The sequence below is a fragment of the Diadema antillarum genome, unplaced genomic scaffold (assembly GCF_040938485.1).
Source record: "Diadema antillarum isolate AM-2024a unplaced genomic scaffold, OU_Dant_1.0 scf00000181, whole genome shotgun sequence".
Taxonomy (NCBI): Eukaryota; Metazoa; Echinodermata; class Echinoidea; order Diadematoida; family Diadematidae; genus Diadema; species Diadema antillarum.
In genome coordinates this window covers 1,207,764-1,228,242 of record NW_027271070.1, presented here as the reverse complement: position 1 = coordinate 1,228,242, position 20,479 = coordinate 1,207,764, and the positions used below count along the sequence as shown (strand labels likewise).

Here is a 20,479-nt window from a genome sequence, read left to right as displayed (position 1 = left end):
TCTTGTGAGGAGCCAAGGTTCGCGAAAGTACAATGCACATGAAAGCTTTTTTGTACGTATGCATTGAATGCGGTGGCAATTTTGCAAAAGTATCATGCCTCAAATAAGGGCGCAGGCTCCAATTGACGAAAGTTTCATGCTGTGAATGTTTCTGGTTTTACAGTACAGTTCGACCTCGATTGTCCTGTTTGGACCGGCACTCATCCGGATTTAAGCGAATTGGCTGGATATGGGAGACACAATGTTAATGTATGTAGCTGCCGTCCAAGCTGCCGTCCCAGTGCACTGGCAGCTAGGCAGGTAGCGTACCCCGCAACGGTGGTGATGACGGCTTACTTTTACGATGATAATGTGGAGTGAATTTATGTTAGTTCTGTCAGGAATATTTTAGGTAAATGGTGTGAGGTTTGTAGAAATTTCAATTGAGTTTAAAGTCACTGTTTTTTCTCAATTTTTGGATGAAGAAAAGAAGTCCTTCACTGCGTGAACGCATCCGGATAATAGAGATTTCCGGATAAAAGGAGGCCGGATAATTGAGGTCAAACTGTAGTTGTGGACACATGTAGACCACCATAGAAAGTCATGAAGCATGTGTCTGTCGGCAATAGCTCATGCAACACACATGCACACACAGACGAGAGCAATTACACACTAGTACATGACAATTGTGGTTGAAATATTACATAAATACGTACATGAGATTTCCTCACCCACAAAAATAAAAGTAAAAGCCCCTGGATTTTGTTGCACATCGTGTACACCGTAAGCTCTGCGTGATTTTGCAATAGAATCCCTCTATGGCGATTTTATTTATTACCAGAATGTGAGGTTAAATGGATGCCAGAATATTGTATGTCACTCAACGACATTCATTTGCAAGAAATGACAGCTCAAATTTTTGTCTTTCCATCAGTGTGCCCAAGGTACCTTCTATTCCCAATGCAAAAACATGTTCAGTTTTTATGGATTAAAACAAAAAAAGTATTGTCCACAGTTCTTCCACTGTGACAGTTGCATCCCATGAGCTGTCATTGCCAGGGTAATAAAAATCACTTGTTTCGCACTCACTCAAGATGTTTTGTAAACCAGGGCTGCTTTGTTTGAGATGTGTTGGTTCAGGTGAAATGTAGTTAGGCAGATCTGCCAAGTCTGGATGATTCTGCAGGAGAATTCCTGAAAACTTCTGATATCTCTTCATGTCTTAATTAGAGAATACAGTGCTCTCCCGTTATAACGAACACGGTTTATATCAAAATTCCGGTTATAACATAAAAATTCAGGCTGCAACATTATTCTGTCTTTGATTTTTATTGCTGTTGTTGTTGTTTTTTGGTGGTTGTAACAAAATTTCGATGTAACGAAAGAAAACTGCTGGTCCCGAGGACTTTGTTGTAACGGGAGTAGACTGTTGATCAATCTCCTCGATTTGAGAGTTAGTTTTGCCTGTTGGGTGGTATGTGACACACAAGTATCTCCCTGATTGCTCTTTGGAATTTCCCAGATTTTAATGAGTGAATGTTGGCAGCCATGAGCAGGTACTGAACTTTTACATTTGTTGGGGCAATTCACCCGTACACAATTGTGAATGTCCACGAGTGTGATGATACGAGATTTCACATTTGGTAAAAGTTGATACACGCCATTCAACGAGGTGAAGTATGATTAAAGGACAAGTCCACCTTCATATACATAAGGATTGAGAGAATGCAGCAATATTAGTAGAACACATCAGTGAAAGTTTGAGGAAAATTGGACAATCCATTCAAAAGTTACAAATATTTTAAGTATCTGCGCAGTCACTGCTGGAAGAGAAGACTACTACAGTGTATGATGTCACATGCGTACAACTATATAAGGAAAATAAAAAGAGAATTTCACAAAACTTTACTTTTTGAATAAAGTGCACAGTTCTTCGACTTGCTACTGATGTATGTTAAGGGTAATATAATTCCCCCTGCCTTCTGAAAGAGAGAAGTCGAGTGTTCTTTTGTTATGGGAGAAAAATGGAAATATGTTGAATTTTCTTTATTCTTTCTTTATATCGTTGTACTCATGTGACATCACAAGCTATAGTAGTCTTTTCATCCAGCCGTGACTGAGCAGAAACTTCAAAAATTCATAACTTTTTAACGGAGTGTCCGATTTTGCTCAAACTCTCACTGATGTGTTCTACTAATATTGCTGCATTCACTCAACCCACATGTCTATGAAGGTGAACTTGTCCTTTAAATAGAGCGCATCATCTCTCACTGAATCAATGTGAAATCTTGTTCCATTGCAGGGAGGAATTCCATTCCCTATTTGTTTTATATGATACCTTGGACAATAACAAGTGTGGTCCCCACTGATTCCTGAACGTAATGCAGTAATGACAACCATTTTTCAGGGAAAGCTGAATGGTACAGTTGTACAAGAAAGAGATCAGTTGAAATTGTTGATAGTAAGTACTTTGGCGCGAGCTTGTAACTGATTGAGTGTACGGTACAAAAGTTGCATATTATGACATCAGAGGAGTGTGATCACACATGACTGTGACTTTGATCAAGAGCCAGTCATGGGAGTAAATGCACACAGTTGATGTCAGCTTGCGCTATCCAAGCTTGCTTGACACACATTACACACTTGACAGTAAAAGCATGCCATAATACTTTTTGATGAATGTCACATGATGAGCAGTTGACCAATCGCATAGCAAGAATCTTCTCAGGTGTTGCATAGATGATATGTCATGCTCATTCTATCTGATCTATCCTCTACAGTTTGAGCAGGAGAACCACAGACTGCTGAGTGAGATGAACTGCATGGTGGACGAAGTCAGGTAAGCCATTTTGGAAAGGGCAGATTTGGGGTTGAAAATGTGGAATAAGAAATAATTTATTTAATGAAAGTGGCAAGCTAGTCACTGAGTCAAACATTTTTGTCAAGCCCACTGGAGGTGAGGGGAGACTAAGGTATCGCCTGCGGTGTCCGTCCGTCCGTCCGTCCGTCCGTCCGTCGTCTGTCCGTAACGCTACAAAAACTTCAATAACTCTTTATTCTGGGCTTCAATTGCAATCAAACTTAGAGGGAAGAGGGGTCATACAAAGTGTCACATTTTACCATATATGAAGGTCACCTCAAGGTCAAGGCTCACAGGCAGGGGTCAATGAACTTTTAGAGCCCAATGTTAAGTCTTTATGGCGCGTTTCTATTATGGGTCATAACTTTTGATCCATAGCTCCATTTGTGACCAAACTTATATGGTAGATGTCCCTTGGGGAGTGGATGGTCACCACAAGGTCAATGGTCACAAGCATGGGTCAACGAACTTTTAGAGCCCAATGTTAATTTTTTATTGTGCGTTTCTATTATGGGTCATAACTTTTGATCCATAACTCCATTTGTGAGTAAACTTGGATGGTAAATGTCCCTTGGGGAGTGGATGGTCACCACAAGGTCAAAGGTCACAAGCATGGGTCAACAAACTTTAAGAGCCCAATATTAAGTTTTTATGGCGTGTTTCTATTATGGGTCATAACTTTTGATCCATAACTCCATTTGTGTCTAAACTTGGATGGTAGATGTCCCTTGGAGTGGATGGTCACCACAAGGTCAATAGTCACAAGCATGGGTCAACGAACTTTTAGAGCCCGATGTTAATTTTTTATGGCACGTTTCTATTATGGGTCATAACTTTTGATCCATAGGTCCGTTTGTGACCAAACTTGGATGGTAGATGTCCCTTGGGAAGTGGATGGTCAACACAAGGTCAAAGGTCACAGCCAAGGGTCAACAAACTTTAAGGGCCCAATGTTAAGTTTTTATGGCACGTTTCTTTTTTGCCATAAATTTTTACACTTTCACATCTCTTTTTATCTGTTATCTTCTTTTTTTAATCTGTTATATCCCATTCGCGTACAATTTCTTGTACGCGAATGGCCGAGACACATTATTGCACTTGCCTTGTTAGAACATGTGTCTTCCAATGACCCTTTATAGGGGTTTGGGTATAGGGAGGGGAGGGAGGTTGTTGTAGTTTGTGGGAGATATTGTGTATTTCTAAAGTTCAGAAATGAAATAGTGCTTATGTTTGTCAACAAGGCAACTGGCCCTGATATAGATGATGATATGCATACTCTCAATTTTTATGTACTATATCCTTCATTGCCAGGTGTTTCCCCAGTCAGCCAAATGCTCAATTAACAAAACTCTGGTTTTAGCTCAATGATTTAGGCATAGAAATTGTCTGTAAACCATTTTTTAGATGTTTGCTGTTGTTGTTGTTGTTTTTTTCATGGGCAAAGTCTCCCCATTTTTTTTCTTTTGGTCTTTGACAGGGTGTAAAGTGTTGTGAAACATACAGAATACTCTGTTTATGACCAAAACTGTAAGACTATGCCCGCAGTTGCAATGTACAGTAAGTGTCACTACCATATAAGCAGCAAAGTAAAGACCTTTCAGCTGTGTACATTTACTGGTATAGCATTATCATCATTGTAACTGTGCAAACCTCAAGAGGACACTGGCTAATGGCATATGTTTATGCATTGTAAGAAGGTAGTTTTTTCCATGACAGTGGCAACCATCAGAAATCTTGAGGCTGTACTCAGTTCGGACGGCAGGGAGATCCCTGCTGACATTGGCCGAGCATTGACTGTGCTGACACTGATTTTGTTTCCACAGGCAAATTGAAGGAAAGGTGGTGGAGATCACAAAGCTGCAGGAAATCATAGCAGACAAGGTTCTCCAACAGGTAAGCCCCAAGCGATCTAACATTCGGTTGATACCCATCGCATGCCTGGCACTCTGCATCAGGGAACATTTGTGGTATCTACGCTGATGTTAGATTGGGTGTGTTGTGTGCATATTTCAACAGTTGGCATAGGTTATGAGCTTGACATCGTGCATCCCCTCGAATCTACGATGGTAGTTGACCAAATTAGCATTGCACTAGAAACCTTGACACAGCTGAAGGATGTGACATCATGCATGTGCTTGCACCAGGGAGATAATGCAACTCGGCCGAGTTGCTGCATCATGCATTAGCGAAAGTGCTCCGAGGGCACAACCGCCCAAAGAATGGATAACGTCAAGGTTGGTTGTTTCCTCCATCGCACAGCTCACTGTGTTGCCTTGCAAAAGCTCCCTATAATCTCTTTTGACTGAACCACACAACTGTCCCACTCAATAGATGGTATGCAAGCATGAAAGGTGAAAAAGCCATCCGTGAGATCTTAGAGATTTCTTCACACCTCCATGACTTCAAGCTTCAGAGTTTTGACTCCTCGTAGTTTGAATTCAAACCTTCCTTATGTAAAATTTGGCAAATGGGTGGAATGTAAAAAATGGTTGTCATAGGAAGCCCTGTCAGATTCATCCTTCTTGAAGTTCAAATAATAACCATTGTTAAAATTAGGTGTTGAAAATTCAAACCATATTGATAACAATGGCTCCTAGACTAAATGTAGCGAAGAAGCTACAAATATAACAAGCATCCAGTAACAAAGCGTCTTACATTTAGCAATCAAGTATTTGTAGAAACTATGATCTCTCAAGGAAAGAAAAGAGTAAAAAAGATAAAATGAGGAATGTTCTATCCATAATTCTGATATTGATAATAAACATGTGTGAAATACTGCTGAATGATCCGATTTTCTGCTGCTCTGCTAAGATTTCTAATTAGTTGGGTTTCGTTTTTTTTTTTTTTTTTTTTTTTTTTTTTTAAACAAACAGTTTTTTGTTAAAATCTGGACAAGCCAGGCTTCAAAATAGCATTGATTGGCTTCAGAAGATATGGAGAAGAAAGCCCAGGAAAAAAAAAAATGGAGATAGAGACACAAGAACAACTTAATATATTTTGTCAAAAATTAGGATTATGATAAATAGATAATCATAATTTGTCATAAAATGTCTATGAAGTTGCATTAGAGAGATTTATATATATATATATATATATATATATATATATATTTTTTTTTTTTTTTTTTTTTTTTTTTTTTTTTTTTTTTTTTTGTAGCAGAGATTCATAAAGTGTCATAAACAGTCATGAACTGAAATTGGATTTGTCATGTGAGAAAGAGGCATGGAAAAGATACAAATCCTTTGCATGGGAAGTATAGCATTTTTGTATGCCATCAGTAATACATTAACCTATTCCATACTGAATTCTGAAATCCCCATAGACTTAATACACAGGCCACCAGGTTCCTGTATGGAATGGGTTAACTGAACTCAAATGAAATTGTGAATATCTTGTGACAATGACACATTGGAAGCAGTTATCATGCCAGCATACACGTCCATTGTCTCTCACTCGGTCTGCAAACTTTGCAGCCGCTAATTTTAAATCGTGATTGGTGTCCACAGTTTGAGTGACCTCCCCCTTAGCGCATGATTTCTGATCATCTGACAATGATGGTAAGAGATGCGATTGTGCCTGATACATATCTAGCGTACAAATATTTTGCAAGGTTTGGAATTTTTTTTTAGACTCTGTGATTAGAGGTAGGCAGACTTGTCAGGAACCACCCCCTCTTGGTAGGGAAAGCTATTCAAAGTGTATAATTATATGTGGTCCCAGGAGGGGGGGGGGGGAGGGGGCGGGGGATGAGAATTATTAGTTGAAAATTATCATAGATATCAATCATCAGCACCTTTCCATCAGAAAGTCAGATAAGCCAAATTGTGTATAGATACCAGCGTAGGAAAGGAGCGATAATTGTAGGGTCCTTAGAGTTGTTAGGCACAAGTTCAGTTGATGACATACCATCATGGGGCAACTGCATGGAGGTTGCATTGAGGTCATATAATAGTACTATCTACGAGCTCAAGTGAGCCTTAAGCTTACCCCCCCCCCCATGACTCTTGTATACAGGTTGCTGCAAGACTTTGCATTCACCTTTCATGCAACATTGCAACAATTTACATTCACCTTGCCCTGCTTTAGCTCCAGTCGTAAAAAAAGAGTATCTCCTCCTTCTTCATCCTATGTTAGACATCTTCCTCTTGTTCAGTAAGATAAGTTCATTAGGGAGCTCCAAGTATATGAAGCAATGAATATGCTCCAGCAAAGACTTAACTCATTTCAGACAAATGGAGAATTTGAAAATTCAGTGTTACCGGTGCTATGATTTACTGGTCGTAAAGGAATATTTTTAGCCATGGTATTCACTTCATAACATCTCAGATTGTTACACCATCTAGTCTTGTATTCCTCAGCTATTGTATCATTAAAATCATTTTCTACAAAAATCCAACTGAGGTGCATGAAAGTTGAGGTAGAAGTCATTTAACACAAGAATTCTACAATATGTTGCCTTAGAAACCACACAAAAAATGTGTAGTCCCACTAAGGATTGTGGACCTTGTCTCAGGGTAAGACTTACTTTTGTGCACTGTATTGGTTTTTGCAATTATATGTGATAACAGCCATGCTGATTCAAAGGCTAAATATACAGTGTGGGAATTGATTATAAGTGTCAACCAGGCTGAATTGCAAAAGTATCAATTATTCATACTCTGTCAATTTATCATTGTGTTTGCCATTGTGTTTGCCATCCAAGGAAAGTATGAGTATAGTCATACCATACCACATATAATCTAATGTCATATCACATTATGTCACATCAAATCGCATCGCATAGCATCGCTATACAAATGATGCACAGGGTTTGCCTCGTGCATGTTTCACAATTGTAAATACCCTCGAGTGCGCTACATCTCCACTAACGCCACGAAATAATCCTGTGCATCATTTGTTTTATAAAATGGGTCGAAAACTAACAGCATTTGTCACGTACCTTTGTGGGTCAAGATGTCCGATGAAGATGTTCGTCCCAAACATTTAAGCACGTCGCACTGGGAAATCCCGCACATATAAGTACTGTACGTATAAGAGTATACGTACGCCACACATGTTATGTTATGCACAAGAAAGGCCGGCCGGCCGGCAGCCCAAACTAGAAGTTGTTTACGGGATTGGCAGCGCGTATGCCTGCAATTCAAAGGAGCCGCCGCGCGCACAGACGATCGGCAATAGGATTTAACACACAGTGCAATGGGACTAAAATAACCAAAGCACAGGTGACTCATTTCAGCGCTTCCTATTGGCTACATTCTTGAACCCATTTTATAAATCGCATTACATCGCATCGCATCACAACACATCACATCACGCCACATCATTTCACGTCACATGCTGTATAATCATCATAAATCTTGTCATGTACTGTCATGTTATGTCTAGTCATATCATATATCATTTCATATCATATCACATGTCTTTCATATCAGGTCTGTATCGGTAGTGTTCTGGCCCAATCGTTTGACTTTCTGATCAAATATTTTAAAACTTTCTCAACTTTTAAACTATGTGATGCCCTGCTACTTTCAAGTTCAGTGTGAAATGCACACACAGATATGCATAGATTGGACGGCATGTTGAATGCTTGCATCATTCAATCTGATATTGCAGCATATGTCTCTTCAAGAGAGAAAAAAACAATGTTGATAAACTTGATCCCCTCATTGTCAGAACCTTATTTTGTAAACAATGTCGATTGATAACTTGTATTGTCTATGGTTTGATGCTTCTTTTTAGAACCTAATTTTTGTTTTACTTCGTTAGCAGTATCGATTGATAACTTTGATCATGTATCGTTCTATATCTCTCTACTCAAATCTATCTTCACAATTACTGATGAGAGATAGTGAGAGTGAGACTATGATGAAATGAAAGGTGAGAAAGAGAAAGTATGAAGGGACCACTAAGTTGTAATGGAGATGAAAGTGAAGACAAATATGTCAAGCATACCACAGTTGTCTAGTTCAGCAGACAATGGAACAGACAAATAGTGAAAGTACAGGTGAAATATCAAGGGGATGAGAGATACATAGGTTGGCAGGCAGATATATGTATATAGATAGATAGATAGATAGATAGATAGATAGATAGATAGATAGATAGATAGATAGATAGATAGATAGATAGATAGATAGATAGATAGATAGATAGAGAGAGAGAGAGAGAGAGATGATAGAGTAAGGGATGGAGCCACTTTTTTTTTTTTTTTTTTTGGGGGGGGGGGGGGATGTAAATATAACAAAGTTGTCTATATTTACCCAGTGGTGAGATACCAGTGATTTTAATGCATCATGCGCTGGATGGGCGCCATGGAAAAAATTCCCCTTCCATCATGTGATGTCGGTGAGGCATTCCCCCGCGTGCGACCGAGCTCACGGCGGGGGTGACCGACATGGCGGGCAACAGGTGGAATTCCCGACATACCAGGCTGGTTATCTCTCTCTGCATGCATCTCATCAAGGGGGGCATCGTTGTTGATAAACTGTACTGTCAGTTTTTCCCCCCACGAGTTTTGGGGCGTCGGGAACTGGGGAAAGTGAACCAGATGCGGCAGGGGAAGAGAATCTCTCAATTTTTTCTCTTTGTCCCTTTTATTTATTTATTTATTTTTTTTTTGTGGGGGGGGGGGGGTTGAGTAGGGAAGATGAGGGAGTAAGGATGATGGGGTAAAGATTACATCACCTGTTGGTTTCTCATCCTGAGCTCTAGTCATAAGTTGTCCAAGGGTGTATCAGCTTTGTAGACTTCAGTCCAGTGGGGGTGGGGGGAGGGGGGGGGGGTCGAGGGGAGATGAAGGAGGGGGAGGGAATGCAAAAGTGGGGTAAGGGAGTAAATGGACGATGGGGGAGGGGAGGATATTATATCACCTATTCTCTTATCCTATCTATAGTCATAAATTGTCGAGAGGTGTATCAGCTTTTTTATCCTCCAGTCCAGTATCGAAATTGAGCAAAGTTGTCTGCCATGTGGTTCCCATTTCTGCATTGCCATGGCAACTTTAGGTCATGGAATTCCCATCCTTTGTAACTTTTTAAGTGGCTGGAGATCTCAAGTCTTCCACTGAGACAGCGACTACCTTAGACACTTTCCCATTAAGAATCCATAACCTTTAATGTCAAGACGATACTCCGTAACCTGTTATAACCATTTGTGGCTTTGGATGCTCTTTGCAGATGAGGCAAAGATGAGATCAACTCTTATGACCATGGAAATGTGCCAATTTTTGTATTTATTGGCATGGGGGAGGGGATGGGGTGAGAAAACACAAATCATTTTTTTTCATATCTATATAGTGTAGTGATGTTTTCATCTGATTGCGAATTTTAGAGTGAGAGGCAGTGACCGCTAGTTGCAGAGCATTATGGATGGGGGGGGGGGGGGGGGTCTCCAGGAGATAACAGTCACATTATCTGTAGCTCCAAATGACAACTTCATGGGAGACAATAATTTCAAATTATGATGTGTCATTCCTGTAAAATGTGACTGCTCATCAAAAGACAACTCATAGCAACTCATAGATGCCTGCAGTATGATATTCCAATAAAATTAAGGGACTGTGCTGAATATTTTCCTTTTTCTCACATTAGATCTGTTAGCTCATTTGAGCTTAAATGTGACAGGTGATATTCTGATTACAGCAGTTGTCACTTGAACGCACTGGGAAGAGACCGCTAGGCCTGGCAACATTTGTGATATAACGTCAGTCGAAGAGAGGAAATTTGTCACTGCAATTAACACAGAAATCATCTTTCAGGGACACCCATTGTTATGATGAGTCCATGAGCTTCATGTGTTAACCCGTTGTGGATGAGTCCCGAGTATACTTGGGCAGGCCTCTATTGAAAATGTGTGTTGTAGTGAAATCAGTCCGTTCTCAACGGGTTATTCACCGAACTGTTCATGCATTCATGGGAAACGAGTAAAATGTTGATGGATGCACTAGCAGCTGATAAATACCTTGTTTGACGGGTTCCTTATTCTTAAAGTTGACAATGGAATTGAATGTGTGAAGAAAAAACCACACTGATGTATTAGCTGGTCTTTGTTGTGCAATGAGTTCATATGCAGTTATACATTTTGTGTTCATCTACCAATGAGGAATTCCAAGTGGAAATCATCTGGTGCACATTTTTAATAGCTTACACTTTTGTACAAGTCAGATTCCCCTGTTAAGTTTGGTATTCTCAGTGAGGACAACTTAGTGAAGATTTGGAAAAATTGCTGCTTCAAGATGTTGTAGAGCAAAATGACTCTTTTGACACATGGTATGAAAATCCTTTGTCTTTTGTCTACAGAGACAAGAGCTTGTGATCATTCTCCCATGCTCTCAAACATTTTCACCTTCAATATTCAGTTGAACTTCTAAAGTGCATGTTTTGCGAGTACTATTGTTCATTTGGTGTCAGGTAATGCATAGATAAAAATAGAACGAGAAGAGATGAAAAATTCATGTTCTCTTCATAACAGGAGTCACTTTGTATGTGAACATTTATAAGCAATTTTCTTTGTGTTTAACCCAAATCCTTAAAAATCCACGCAGTAGGATTATGAGTGCCTTGCATAGTTTGTCTGCGTGAGTCAAAAATAGAACTCCTGTCATGTCCAGTCAGGGTGTGCGTCTGGCGTTACACGCCGAGAGGTGATATTTTTTTTTTGCGGTGTCCTTTGTTGCTATGTGCGGCAATGCAAGGTCGCCGTGGAGACCTGAGGGTGGAGATGAGGATTGACGTTTGCCGAAGGTGTGAAGAAGTCCCCCCCCCCCCCCCCCCCCCCCCCCACCAGACTCTTGAGACAAAGAAAGAGGAAGATCCCACTTGGGAACGCCCAATTAGCTAACCAAAGTAGCGACCATCAAATGAGGACACAGAGGTCTGAACGGGTGCTTCTTTTTCTTGGGGGGGGGGGGGGGGGGGAGGGGGATGTCACCTTCCGAACAGGGGACAGTGTTTGGCGAGTCCCGAGGAGAGATTTGCGGTACCAACTGTGGAGCGCACGGCGTTCAAATTAGATTGACCTCGATAAGGTCTGATGTTCGTCGGCTCACGTGAGGAAACGAGAGAGAGAGAGCAGAGAGAGTGGCAAGTTGTGATGATAAGGACTAACTTTAGATAGTCAATCAAATAACCAACCTTTGTGTCACAAGACTAGTCACTTATGGGCAACTATTTTAATGACCTTTTAGCAGAGATATCAGCTCGCGTTTCTTCTTTGATTGCGTTGCTAGGCAACAGGTATTTTGTGTACTGGTTTGTTAATAGTCATGTGCACATATGTTTGCGGGGTGTGAAAGACAAAGAAGATTGGTAATTACTTTTGAAAAGGACACTGACTGCCAACAAAGAGATTTTGTAGATAATGCTTCATTTCACTCTGAAGTTTGTTGAGGTGATATGGTGCACGCACTCTTCTGTCTACATGTATTTATGGTAGGACGTTATGGGAGACTTTGCATGGTATGTGAGTCGAGGTGGATGTCAGATGAATTATATCCCAGCCTCTCCCTCTCTGCACAAGGGGAATACCTTTCTGCTCTCCAAAGGGCATGCCTATAACCATGGACCTTGCTTTAGTTATGCTGACTTGTCTCCACGGCAACAGCCTTGATTTACTAGACAGTTTGGTATTTCAAAAATATATTACCTCAAATTATTCTTATTCTTATTCTTATTATTATTATTATTATTATCATCATTCTTATTATTATTATTATTATCATTATTATTAACATTATTATTATTATTATTATTATTATTGTTATTATTATCATTATTATTATTATTACCATTATTATTATTATTATTATTATTATTATTATTATTATTATTATTATTGTTATTATTATTATTATTATTATTATTTCCAAAAACTGAATTGTAATTACTCTTCTTAGTATGTCTGTAGGCTAAGATAGTTTGGCTGTTTATCTGTCCGTTTGCAAACCAGGAGTTACAAAATAATATTTACTTAATTGCTTTAAGATCCTTTGAGTAGAAATTGAACATACTTGGCCCTCAAGCCGTGCAAGCTTAGCTTTGAAAAGTGAATTTGCTCAGGTGCATAAAATTTGCCATGATTTGTCTGCAAATGCTCTTTATGATAAAAGAACCCTTTTCTTCAGGAGGGGGGAGGGGAGGAAGAAGGGATACAGTAAGGCTGGTGCAAAAGTTGCATAATTCAAAACTTCATGCAATTTGTCGAAGAAGCCTTTCTGGAATTAATGAATGGAGTTCTTGACTTAGATTATACAAAGTAGGTAAAAAGAAAATAAAATTCATGACCAAAAAATCTCAAAGTACAGGGGGCCAAAAGTCACAAAAATCTTACCTAGTAGACATAATGGAATATTGCAATATGAACAGACCCTTTTCATGTCATAGAGAAGTTTTTAATGTCATATCAATAATAACTTACTTTCTGTTGTTACAAGTAATATTTGTTTTGAATTATAAATGGTTTATTATAACTCAGTTCAGGGCATTCTTTGAGAGTGAAATTACGTCGAATAAAGAGCAATCAGATGAGCCAAGAGAGAGTAAAAGCTGAGTTTTTATAAGATACATTGAGTCTGTTTGATGACAAAATTTATTTACAGGGAGGTCACCTCATTAAGGCACAGGAATTCTCATAATATTTAGTAATTTGTAGTCAATTGCATCTAGTAATGCACCAGGTGTTTGACCTCTGCCAAAGCTTTTCCTGTTCACATGGACGCCATTTTTGCAACAATTTGGCACAAGAGCCCGCCGAGGTTAAATTTGATCAATTCAAATCAAGCCCCAAATGGTAGCTGATGAACTGACATTTTGCCATATCAAATGTTGGTATTTGGGGATGATGTTTAAGGGTGAGGGGGGGGGGGGGCCGAGAAGGGAGAAAACAAACTTATCTTCCAATTGTTAAAAAGAGTAATGACCTACATGTATAAGGTATGTGCCCCCATCCAAGCCCATTTGTTACCAGGGGAAGATAATTATGTAGGTTTGTCTGACTTGGAAGTTGTGTCTGTTGACATTTGTTGTTAACACACACACAAAAAAAAGGTCTTGTAACCTTCCAGAAACCAGGACCACTTGCACCTGGAGATAACTCAGACATGCACACCCACAAAACATATACACATACACACAAACACACGCACACTGACACACACATACACACACACACGGACACAAGCAAACATAGTAGACATATAGGAGCACAAATGTATACATCTTTACCGAATCACATGTTACTGTATGGAATGAGTTGAGGTACCTTGCTGAGAGATTTGACTGTATACTTGTATATAGGGTGGTGCTTTGGCTTAGTCGGTAGTGCCTCCCAATCCAAAGGACCCGGGTTCAATTCCCAAGCCAAGCTGAGCAGTGTTGTGTGTAATCATACCAACCCGTCCAGTAAGAGGCAAAACACTCTGTCCCTCAGAAAGGACATATTATAATGGAGGTCCCGTGTGTGAGTTAGTCATGATTCGTGCACGTAAAAGATCCCACTTCATTCATTCGTCGCTAAGAGCAGGGTACTAACCCGGTGAAGTGGCCCCCATACCTACCCACACAAGAAAAACCAACGAATGATGCCCACCCCTCGTGCTTTGCCCATGTGACTAGCAATTGTCAGGAAGTGTTTTAACAACCATGTGCCATACGAGAAAAAGAAGATGGTGTTAGCTGTATGTGACATATTTAGTCTAAGTTGCTTTCCCATTCCCCATTGACTCTTATATCACCACTCAAGTGCTTGATTTAATCACTCGTATATCTTATGTAAGCATAATTGTAAGCAGTTTGAGTTATGTGCAAGTGCTCATGTGAACAGACAGAAAAATCATGTTCATGGCACATCCCGGGGTGCCCCCCCTTTTTTTAGGGCCTGGGGATGGGACCCAGTTGGTCTTCAAACACTTCAATGATTGATACAAATAGTTGGTGAAATGGTATTTAATAATCCTTTATGTGCCCAAGGGACTTAACTGAACTTGTCATGCGTTTTTTCATCAGCATTTCATTCAGTGATGCATCGAAACACAGCTCAGTTGTAAAGTTAGCAAGCCCACCCAGATGTAGCAATGTACCTTTGGTCCAACAGGAAGGCCATGGTGAGGTGACTCAGTAGGGATTTGGGGGATTCAGTAATACCTATTCATTTACAGTTAGTTTCGAGACATCCAATGCCAATCTGCGAATAAAGCGCAGTGAGGGCTTTAAACAATGTTCGAAACTGTGAATGCCATCGCAGTACTTGCTGTTGACCAGTGCTCAGGGTATCTTCCCACTCCCGCCGTAGTTGTCCAAATGGGCAAGTACAGATCATCTCCTTTCTACTGTTTGCCGCAGAAATTCAAAGGTTGTGTCTTATGCTTTCCCCTTACTCTTCCAGATTGAAAGATCCTCCCCTGTCCAGATGACGGACAGTCAATCTGCTCCAAACACTGAACCTTGGAGATGGCCATATAGCGAGCCATGCCTATGCACAGCTTTGATGTTTCTTTTTAAAAGTTTTTCCTTCTCTGATGTCTTTTGCTTTGCTTCCCTTACAATGTATCTCTTTAAATACTCCAGTCTACTGAATGACTGTTTTCGATATTTGAAAAAAAAAAGAAGAAGTCATTTCAGTAATTAGATGTACATCACACAACCACTGCACTAAATACATACAGGAGGAGTCTTGTCAGACATCATTCAAAAGTGACTCACATCAGCCAATATATGCTCGGAAGTGTGACGTTATTTGCTCTATGATGTGTGCCATTGATGGAGAATCCACGTGGATTGGAACCGTATATTTAGGAGGCAAGAAGTGTGATTCTCGTGATTTGTGTCCCAGTTTCGCCGGGATGCATTTTGAATGCAAAGTTTGCTATCATGCTCTAGATGTGTTGGAGATTGACATTAAACATTAAACATGGAGACATTCGCCCCATCAACTATTCAGCACATCAAATTGATATCACATTCTTGTCAAGTATTGGCATACGTACATCTATAAGCATGTCCTGATGATTGAACTCATGCCCAGACACAATAATTATCTTCTTATTTAAGATTGCTGATTAGTGATTATGATGCCTAAGTGATTTTTTTACCAAGCTGGGGAAGCATGAATGATGACATTATGCCTGCCGAGCTACATATCTGCACACATGCACAATGTTTGCCGGAAATTTGATCATGCAGGAAATATTTCAAAAGTTATTTGTAATTGTATCGAAAAAAAAAGACCAGGAAGCAGTGGGCTGTGATGTTACTGTGAGTGTAAAAGGAAAACAGCAATGAAAAAAAAAAACACTCCTTATTCCAACCTATTTCATGAGAAAGCTTTGACTCTCACTGATAATGCAGTTACGGTAAAACTTGAAACTTTCACAGCGTGAAACTTTCGCATACTGTATCCGCCATATATTTAACAAGTCTAAATTTCCGTGAATTGGGACTTCCCAATAATTTTACGAGTGGTTAAAGTCGCGATCTTGGAGTTATGGTCCTGAATGGAGAAATGATACGTGTGCACATCACACATTCATACCAGGATCAGAGGTATTATTTTTGCATGTTTTTAACTTTGCAAATAGCACCCAACTTGCGAAAATAAAAACCTTGTGAAATTTACGGTGTATACAGTATTGGAGCTGAGGGCCAGTTTCACGGCATGAAACTTTTGCAAATCGCCATTGTCATTTAGTGCATTGTGTAGAGAAAACAACATAGAACTCTCCCATGCGTTTTTCTTTTGCGAATCTTGACTCCTCATGATATTAGCAAAAGTTTTATGCATGCAAAAATCTCTGGTTTTTACAGTGCTAGTAGGCAAAATGCTGGGTAGGCAACATATTCAGATCATGTATGGTTGTTGATCGCACCTGATATAGTTACATGTAGGAGTTAAGAGTTTACCAGTGAAAATACTGAGCTAAGGGAGATGCATGAGGTCTATTATAAGAAATAGACAGTGAGGAAAGGATTTTTGTTAGTATAAAGACCGACTCTCTACCATCTGTATCCAAGTTCAAGTGAATGTGGCCTGTTGATACTCATCCAAGATCACGGGAGTGATTTGAAAAATTTGGATGATCTGCCAAGTTCAGAGGGCAACGAATTGTGCTATCAAAAATATTTTCATTCACATTAATTTTGATTGAGTACAAATTAGTGGGGGGGGGGGGGGGGGGGAGGAGGAGGATGGATGACAATGGTGATGATGATGATAATGATTAAGATGTTAATGAAGATGGTGATGTGATAATTACCATATTTAGAAGGATAACGATGATGATGATTATGATAATGATTAAGATGTTAATGAAGATGGTGATGTGATAATTACCATATTTAGAATTATGACAATGATGATGATAATGATTAAGATGTTAATGAAGATGATGATGTAATAATGATCATATTGAGGATGACAATGATGATGATGATGATGATGATTAAGATGTTAAGGAAAATGATGATGTAATAATGATCATATTGAGGATGACGATGATGATGATGATGATTAAGATGTTAATGAAGATGATGATGTAATAATGATCATATTGAGGATGACGATGATGATGATGATGATGATGATGATACATCATTGAAATGATAACATCAAGTTGTAAAATATTGAATCCAGCAGAGACGGAAAAAAAAAATGCGTCCTGATAATTACGGAACAATTCTTCCACACCGAAAAATTTCTGAACATGTGGCATGGTTGTCAGATGTAAAGTTGGCAATTCTTTCATATAATGTATGCACACACTCGAACATTCAACATCCCTATTGCTGGTCTACTTGGCACTGTAATAAACTGCTAGCTGTAATCAAACAAGCCCAGGACCACGATTAAAACCTCCTCCGGAACACATGGAGATTTGATGTGGCGACCTGCTGTGGCATTGGAGGAGCTGCCAGTGGAAAATTCGCGGGCGAGGCGCGACAAATGACCAATTAGCCATCACGCAAGACCCCTGCCCCTCCATCGCCCCCATTTGCAGCCTGCTGGCAACGAGAGGGAATGAGAGAGAAAGAGATCGTCCCCCCTGAGGACAAGGGGGGTAAGTGCAGGGCGTGTGTGACGCACCTGTGGTTTGGTGGGTTTAATAAACAGGATTATGAAAACGGGAAATGGCACTTACTGATGAGAGACAAGTTTTTAATGTTTGCTATTTACGAATCAAGTGTCTGTGTGTGCTTATGAGTACATGTGTGTTTGTGTATTTGGGATGGAGGAGAGATAGGGGGGGGAGGGGTAAGAAAGGGAGTCGGGTGGAGCTTGACAAAGTGAGGTATTTCTGTTGCAAGTATGCGCCAACTGATGGCTCCCAGAGATAAGGTGTCTTGTCGGAGAGAAGATCGTTGCATGTGGGTGTGATGAAGCGTTACGGCGATGACAGCGAAATGTAGGTCAATGAGTGACATCACCATCATCAGTATCTGCAGAGGAGGAGAGAGAGTCGGGGTGCAGCTAACAGCTGTTGGAGTTTGTCTTCTCTTCATCTATGTACCTCTTTTCATTCCCTACAAATATCGCATCATAGTTCTCTCGAGCTACTTCTCTTTTGTGTGTGCGTTTTACTTTTGTGAAAGTCAGAGCTAAAAGATTTGGATATATCAAGTCCTGCCACGTAGTTGATCTGAGCGGAGGCTAATTTAAAAAGAATATATATATATACTGACAAATGTGACATTGAAAACGAATTTTGACTTCAAAATGAATTTCAGTGAAATAGGAGAAAGGTATGTGGACAATGGATTACCATGGGTTGCTATCTTAACATTCACGTTTATAATATACCTGGGAATTCTCATAGAAGAATGCTTCCACCTGTCTTCTGGTTGTATATTCATTCCAATTTTTAAATTTTCCATCTTGTTTGTTTTTATGTTTTTGTTGTTATCTTTGGTATTGTTTTTGTAAGTCTTCTGTTTTATCTATTCATCTATTAATTTATTTTCTTTTTTTTTTGTTGAAAAGCGGAGGTTATCTTGTAATGTCATCCGAGTGCTGGTGTGAAAGTGGTTAAAAAACCGCTCGCTCTCTGGGAGCCCAATTACCGCACTGTAATTATATCGTGGTCTTTAAATCCCAGTGGAGGTTTAACAATGTACAGGTAGGCCTGTCTATCAAAGCTAATTACCCGTAAGTCCTGGAAGGTCCCCTAGTCTGTGGTGCAGGAAGGTGATCTTTCCGCATTTCGAAGATGATCTTTCCGCATTTTGAAGATGATCTTTCCGCATTTTGGAGATGATCTTTATCTATTTTGTTTACTCTGTTTTCTTATTTTTGGGGGAGTTGATGTGATGTAGTGTTGGTGTCATGCTCTGCAGAAAGATTTATGTCACATAAGGTGATATAAGCCTTCTAGAGTGGCGCCCGGAAGTAAGCAGGAGTGTTTTAATGTTTGCTGGTGATGCATTTGTGACTCATGGTAAGGAATAAGAATATGGCAGTTCAACTTTGATAGCTCTGTTATTGTTTCTCTTTGCTTATGTCTTTTCACAGTGATCAACTTCTATAATCGCTTTACAACGATCATCTTCTGTGTTCTGGCCACAATTGTCCAGAAAAATGATGATACCGCTGTGGTTTTTAGCTCACCTGAGCCAAAGGCTCAGGTGAGCTAAAACCACCACCAGGTGAGGGGGGAAAGGGGGGGGGGAGCTGGGGAGGGGGTTTGCTCATGCAATGAGCAACTGCAATGAATGAACTTGAAATTTAGCTGTTGTACTCCCAAAATGTCCTGGAGTTAACCAGTAGTCAATTGATAGTTTCTCATACGAATGTCAAGTCATGAATTTAAAATGCTATTTGTGATCTGTTACCTGCCACTGTGGTACGACTACAAAGTTTGCAGACAAGGAAAATAGAGAGAAAAAGAAAAAAAAAAAGAGAACAAAAACAGCAACAATAGCAATAAATTTCTTTCATACAATTTCTTTAGAAAGACTGTAAAAGTTTGATGTCTTACCTCCTGTCAGAATCTTAAAAATGTGTAAGTTTTTTCAACTCAAAACTTCGTTGTAATTTTTTTTTTTTAAAGCATGTTACCTGTGGCATTTCAATTTGACCTATCATATTCAGATATTAATCTCCCTGACCCTTGATTGTATCCAAAATAAATCAGTGTAGAAATTTGTGATTTTTTGCAGGTTTTTTCTGTTGATTTGAGTCTTTGGTTGATTCCCAAGTAGGAGGCAAATTAGGCAAGTTCCTGGCCATGTTAGACCAATGACTGCTATAATATACAAAGTACTCAGCACATATGATTTTTTTTAATGGTTATACAAGGATGCTTTCACAGAGTTTCCATTGTTTATCTTCTTTCATAATTTGTTTTAAAATTTGTGATGTTTCCGTAACATTATTTATAGCAAAGTAGCTGCATGAATAGTGTAAATGAGGGAAAAATCCGCTGTAGTCACAAATGCTTGATTTCACTTGATTTTTTTCTTCTCCCTCCTCTTTTTTGTTGTTGTTGTTTGTTTATTGTGTTTTTTTTCACCTCCTCTGAACAAAGAAGGAGGGATTTTCGTGGCTTTTAAGTTTGTTTTAGGTTTGTGGCACAGATTTAAAAAGAGTGCAATTGGCCAAGCTATTATAGCAGGGAGGTTGGGAGAACACAACTGTTGATTGGTTGCTTTGGCTTTG

At 39.5% G+C, this 20,479-nt stretch overlaps 1 protein-coding gene across 1 annotated transcript in view; it reads left to right on the top strand.

Moving 5' to 3' along the window:
* LOC139723129 (syntaxin-18-like) overlaps positions 1 to 20,479 on the top strand; it is a 38,256-nt gene that overhangs the window by 8,646 nt on the left and 9,131 nt on the right. The window contains exons 8-9 of the mRNA XM_071634395.1: positions 2,760 to 2,818; positions 4,663 to 4,732. Of these exons, the coding sequence (XP_071490496.1) occupies positions 2,760 to 2,818; positions 4,663 to 4,732 (129 nt within the window). The remainder of the gene's footprint in view (positions 1 to 2,759; positions 2,819 to 4,662; positions 4,733 to 20,479) is intronic.